Genomic DNA, 6,382 nt, shown 5'->3' on the forward strand with positions numbered 1-6,382 from the left:
AAAATATATATAAAATATTTTATTAAAAATCTTGTCAATCTGCAGTATTTAAAAGGCTTTCATGGTGATTGCTGGCATAGGTTATATTAGACAGTTACAGAGTTGGGTAAGTCTTACAATCATATATTGGTTCGTAATATTAACTTATTTGAAAGAAATACTATACTTTTATCTCTAGACATTTTAATAATTTAAATTGTTTTTAATAACGAATACGAGATTTACACACTTCCATTTTAGGTTGGTAAGAAAGGCAGTTCCAAAGGTTGTTTCAACCTAATATCAGGCGTAACAGTTGGGCCAGAAGGCGAAATCGTTGTTGCTGATTCAAGAATTCAGGTATTTTCTGCAAAAGGAGACTTCTTACAAGAAATATATCCACAAGGGAAAGGTAAATTATTATTATATATTAAAATGATTGTATAAGGGGGTATCCCAAAACAACATAGTAAATATTGTACATTTTATATTTATGCAATAAAAATATGTTTAAAAAAAAAATCTGGCTTCGCAACAAAGTTCAGGGGATTCTAGGAATGAGGGGAGGTTGGGAATCTATGGTGGTCCAGTTATTTTTAACAATATGGAGTGCTTTGTCAACGGGGATGCTGGTAAAAAGGCTTTACTCTTACGATAAGGCCATATTCTTATGATGAACCATTCTGTTTTATTTTTATTTAAAAATAATTTTTTGAATAATTATAGTTTATGCAGTCTTAATTTTCTAGGTAAAGGACGTTATGGTGGAATAACAGTCGATTCCAAGGGCCACATACTTGGCTCAAGGACTGAAAAAGGTAAGAATTTCATACAGGTGTTTTCTCTTGCTGATGGAAACCTGCTTGAAACTATCGATTCGGACTCTTCAAAGCTTAAAAGACCTTCAGGACTTGTGGATATAGAAGATAAGTACGTTATTGTCGTAGACCTTGGCAATGATACTCTTAAAAAATATTGTTATTGGTGAATTTTCGAGGTTAAAATCATTGTCATCTAATAAGGTTAGGTTATTACACTTTATCTAAATCTGCTTTTTGTTAGAATTAAGCACGTAATAAGATCTTACTAAGAGTGTAATCTTTTCTTACAGTTTTGCCTTAAGTAGTAGTAAAAAACGTTATCCAAACCAATGCTATGACAGTCGCTTTTATGGTAGCAAGTGTGTATGATATATATGACAGTTGGAATGAGTATTAAGCATTTAGATGAAATGTTTATCAATACGGTTTTGTAGTTGTTATATTTGTAAGAAATTGTTTTTCTTAATCATTAGGACTCTGAATATATCATATGTTTACTAGATTCTTTAATGGTTATAATTGTTTGTGATTCTATTATCTTTAATAGATTTAATCTTAATGGGAAATTCAAAATGACGAGATTTAGAATCATCCATGGTAATGACAATACGAAAAAACAAATTGCTCACCCATGACAAAACTGAATGTTGGTTGAGTGACAAGTTTGTAAGATTTTTTTTTTGCTATTTTAGTTTTATTAATTTTCTTGGTTAAATTACTTCTACGTTGTTATGAATAATTGTAATCAATCGTTAACGTGTCCATTCTGCTACGTATCGTAATTATTTTCAGGATTGTTCCTATATAGTTTAAGGTATTGACTTTCTTTAGGTTTCAACATTATTTATTATTAGTATGAAATGTCTTAACTTAGTTTGTGGGCCATATTTTTTTTTGTTTAATTCACCATGCAAGTACTTCATAATATACTGTTGTAAAAATAAATAATTTAATTATTATGCATTTTATATAGGTTTATTAAATCCTCGTACATGATCAAACTGTTTTGTTGTGGAATAAACCTCCATGTATACAACATGTGCAACCTTCTACTATAGCGCAGAAATTTTTTTTCTGATAACAGTTGCTTCCTAAATCCTATTTACGGTCGGCAGTTAGGTCATGTATGGACTCCTTTAGGCTTATCAATTTGTTGTTTACTGTAATCCTTCTTTTACATATAAGTTGGATTGAAAGATCGGTTTGGTTTTAAATTTAAAGAGCAATTAGTTTTGATGAGTTGTGCCATCATATGTGTTGTAAAATTAATTTTTTCTTTTTCTTTTTTAGCTTTGAATTTTTAGCTATTTTAATAAGTCATTAGAAATTGTCTATATTTGGTTTTATATTTGTGAACATCACAAGGTTTTATGGTTAAGGTTGAAACCATAGTTTTATTTGTTTTTATCTTTTTATTTAAGTAATTTCATACTGATAGTTACTAAGGATAATACAACATTATTGAAGTATATAATTTTAGTTATTAAAAATAAAATTGTATTTTGCATTGTTAAACTGTTTAGTTGTTTTTGTGATAGATTGTACGCCGCATTTAAATGTTATTAACAATAACGTATTCAAACTGCCATCTGTCTTGTATACATATCATTTTGTGAAGTGTCACTTAACACATTTTGTCATAGAAATTAATCTTGAAAATGATTTTTAATGCGTATTCATGTAATATATACACACACATTTATATTTTTGGGTCAATTGAGACATTGAATAAACTTTTTGATTTTAATTTTCAGCGATTAAAATTTAATTCACAACGATTTTCATTTTAAAATACAGCTTTATTTCTGATCCAAAACATTTACTGTATAATTGTGATTTTAGTTTCCATTTGTCTGGATTAGAAAAAAATCTGCTGTGTTTTTAATGAACTAAATTCTTTTTCAATTACCCAAGAGTTTATTTATTTCTTTTTTTGAAATATAAATGTGATAAATCTTTAACTGAATTTAAAACTGTACCATCAATTTGATTATATTGCAACTAAAAGTTGGTAGTCATAGATAATTTTCTTATTCATAGATGACTGAATTAGAAGGTTAATGGTCTGGGTCATTGGTAAAAAAAACTAACTTATTTGAACTGTAAGTAATATTTTTGGTAAGATTAAAAAAAAAAAAAAATTATCTACTATAATTTTATTATTTACTATAATTTAATTATCTACTATAAATATTTTTGAGCTACAATACACTTTCGTTTAATTAAATACATATTTAATGTAATTATGTAGTGCATAATAGTTAGAATTAATTACAATCTTTAAGCTGTGATACTTTTTTATTGATGGTACATTATTTCTCCATGAATTGAGTAACTGCATCGTTGATGACGATTAATTATAATATTTTTAATTGAATGAAAAATGAGCAATACTACAGATAAATATCTTAAGTGCATCTTTGAAGATATCATTCCTCTGTGTTTATTGTCGACTCGTTAATAAAACAAAAAAAATAAATAAAGTACAGAATGATAAGATTATCATTATTTTTTTTTTATTTTTATTGCATATTCACTTCTTCATCGAATAAAACATTAAATTTTATTACTACTTCTTTTTAAACTTTATATTTACTATTGATTGTGAAAATAAAAGAATAAAGAATCTTTTAATGCGCCTTTAAAAGATAAATCTTTATTTATAAGATAATAATTAAGATAAAAACTTATTTAGTGTATTGTATTATAGTAATACATTATAAATCTCCATTTAATACGTGGTTTGGTCTGTAGGTTCTGATTTACAGAACAGAATTGTACTGTTTTAGTCGGAGACTTATCTTTACACGTTGTGTGTATCAAATATCAGCTGAGCTGTCAATTACATATGTATTTAGATTCTTATAATTTTCGAGAGAGAGTTCTAGATGTAAGACTTTTTTTTCTCCTTTTTTATTTAAAAAAAAAAAATGTATATTTGAATTAGAAAAAAAAAAAACGCCTAAGTCTCCTTTAGATAATGCTATGTATTTGTATACCATATTTTCTTTAAAATGTATGTATATAGTGTAAATAGATATATTTCTTCTGTATATCACAAAACGCTGGTATGTTAATTTTTATTTTCTTGATCTTATTTCAATTTGGTGGGTTGATAAACTTTACATAATTTTCTCGAATGTTAATTGGATAAAATTGTTCCAATTACTTTGGCTCTTGTTTTAAGAGATAGGTTAATTTTTTTATGTTTTATTTTACAATTTTCATTAAAATATCATGCATTGTGGTTTGAAGAGAGTATTTATGTTTTATGAAGTTAAAATATTTTTTATTAGTGTGAATAATGAAAAAATTCGCCTTATTTCATAAGATTTATGAAAAACAAATGAAAAAAATCCAGTATCTTTAAATTTCATTGGATTACATTTTTACATGTTATGAGAACGTCCGTATTTTAATATCTTTTTCTCAATCTTACTCAAATATTGTTGGATGATTTGGTAGATTTCATAAACAAGATTTCTGATTTATTTATTAACCAAAAGTCTACATTTATTTCTTCAGTTAGTAAATATCTGAAGGGATAACTCAGGAGATAAGATGCTATGCTTGGATCTCCATGGCCCAGGTTCAAGTCTGACTTTCGCAGATAATTATTCTGTTTAATCTAATATATCCTAGGAGAAAAACTAGATGGTTGAGCATGCTCTTGAACAAATCACCTCCTTGCATAACTTCTGGTCTATAATCTTTACTTCCTTATCAAGTACTGAACCCAAGATATTTCATCGATCGTAGTGGCACAGGTGTTGTATTAAATATATGTGTATTACCCTTCTGCTATACTTACTCCATTTCAAATGTTATGTGTGGGTATCGTGTTTCATTCAAAGTTAAAGTATTTGATGAACTACTTCAAAAATTTGTCTTAAGGAAGCCCATGTATCCCACTTTTATTCTAGCATTTTTCGTATTGTATTTGAACAAGATTAGAAATAATAATAATGAAAAAAAAATGTTCTTTTCTGATGTATTAGTGACAATCGTAAAACCTGATTATTACTTTTTTTTGCCTTACCACCAATTCTACGAATTATTAAAACATACTTTTATTACCTAAGCCCATTAGGAAGATTTGTGAGTATGGAATAGGGTTCTGCTGTAAACCATGATGATGATTGAGATTTACTCAATTGAATAAATAATATTCAATTCTTAATAAGAGAAATTAAGATTTTGAGAAATCTTAGGATGACATTTTTCAAAATTTAGGTCTTTTTCGTTATATATTTCATTATTATCATTTTAGTTATCTAAAATATCTATTTTAGTACCAACATGGCTGATTGTTCTATTGCCTTTTCATGTTATCATTATTATTATTGTTGCTTAATTTTTAATATCATTACATAAGACTTAACAGATCATTTTTTTAGTTTCGATTTTGAAAGTATTTTTAATTATTTCTTAGATTCAAGAGCTTTTATAGTCTTTCAGGAACAGTACAAAGTTGTCGTTAGTACCTATATTTTAACATACCAGTGTTTACGATTGTCGATATGAAGCTCCGTACTGAAGCATCTTTTATGATTTCTTTCATTTGGGCTTTGAATCTTAACGATTTCATTTTCTAGTCATTTATGTGTCTTATTTATTTACGCTTGAATTTTGTATGTGGCAAAATTATTCTGCCATTATTATTGTATATTTTATTATTTTTTTTTTTAATCACTGTTTTTACTTTTTTTCATCTTGATTTCTATAAATTCATATGTACAAGTAAACATTGTTTTATAAATTGTTTGTTTTATTATCCTAGTTTTATCTTTCAGCAAATCTAGCTCTTTTGATAAGTATGGATTGTTTTTTTTTTTTCCGGATTATTTATAATTTTTAATTAAAGCAGAAATATTTTTTTATGTATTAAGACAGTAGAATATTATCAAATACTCTATATTTATTTGTACAATTGTTTTCCTCATTTTCTGTTACTTTTGTTCCTGTAATTGTTAGATTTATCATAGACAGTTAAAACATTTTGTCAATTTTATCCATTTCCTTTTTGAAATTTTGTTTGTACCGTTGAATCAATCATAAAGTAAAATTGAGTAAATGTTTTAATTTTATATAAAAATTGTTATAATGAATGTTACAATTACAGGAATATTATGAGAGGGATATGGTCGGTGGTGCGGTCAGCAAAAAAATACAGAAATAAACAAAACTTATTATTTGTGCTTATGTTCTGACCTGAATTTCAGGTCTTCATCAGGGCTGAAAAAAATAAAACGAGATAACAACCATAATTCAAAGATAAAAAAAAATATTAAAAAATAATAGTAAACAGATTAGGAAATATACCAGGATAGTAGTAGATCGATACTAATAGAATATAATCTTACAATACAAATTTATTGTTATGTATATTTCTTAATTTATGTATTATTATTTTCTTTATATTTTTTTAAGGTTGTTATCTTGTTTTGCTTTTTTCCTCCCTTATAAAGGCCTGAAATGCAGGTCAAAATGTCAGGACAAATAAATACGTTTCATTTATTTGTGTATTTTTTTGCTGACCGCGCTCCTGACCATCTGCTTATATTGATCTAGGGTCAACTATT

At 26.6% G+C, this 6,382-nt stretch overlaps 1 protein-coding gene across 1 annotated transcript in view; it reads left to right on the plus strand.

Moving 5' to 3' along the window:
• The window catches only part of LOC106688223 (tripartite motif-containing protein 3), a gene marked incomplete in the record, with an annotated part of 55,977 nt that overhangs the window by 15,710 nt on the left and 33,885 nt on the right, over positions 1 to 6,382 (plus strand). The window contains 1 exon segment of the mRNA XM_067045080.1: positions 241 to 391. Within this exon segment, the coding sequence (XP_066901181.1) occupies positions 241 to 391 (151 nt within the window).

This window comes from Halyomorpha halys, unplaced genomic scaffold, assembly GCF_000696795.3.
Source record: "Halyomorpha halys isolate HHAL.00 unplaced genomic scaffold, Hhal_1.1 Scaffold1084.1, whole genome shotgun sequence".
Lineage (NCBI taxonomy): Eukaryota > Metazoa > Arthropoda > Insecta > Hemiptera > Pentatomidae > Halyomorpha > Halyomorpha halys.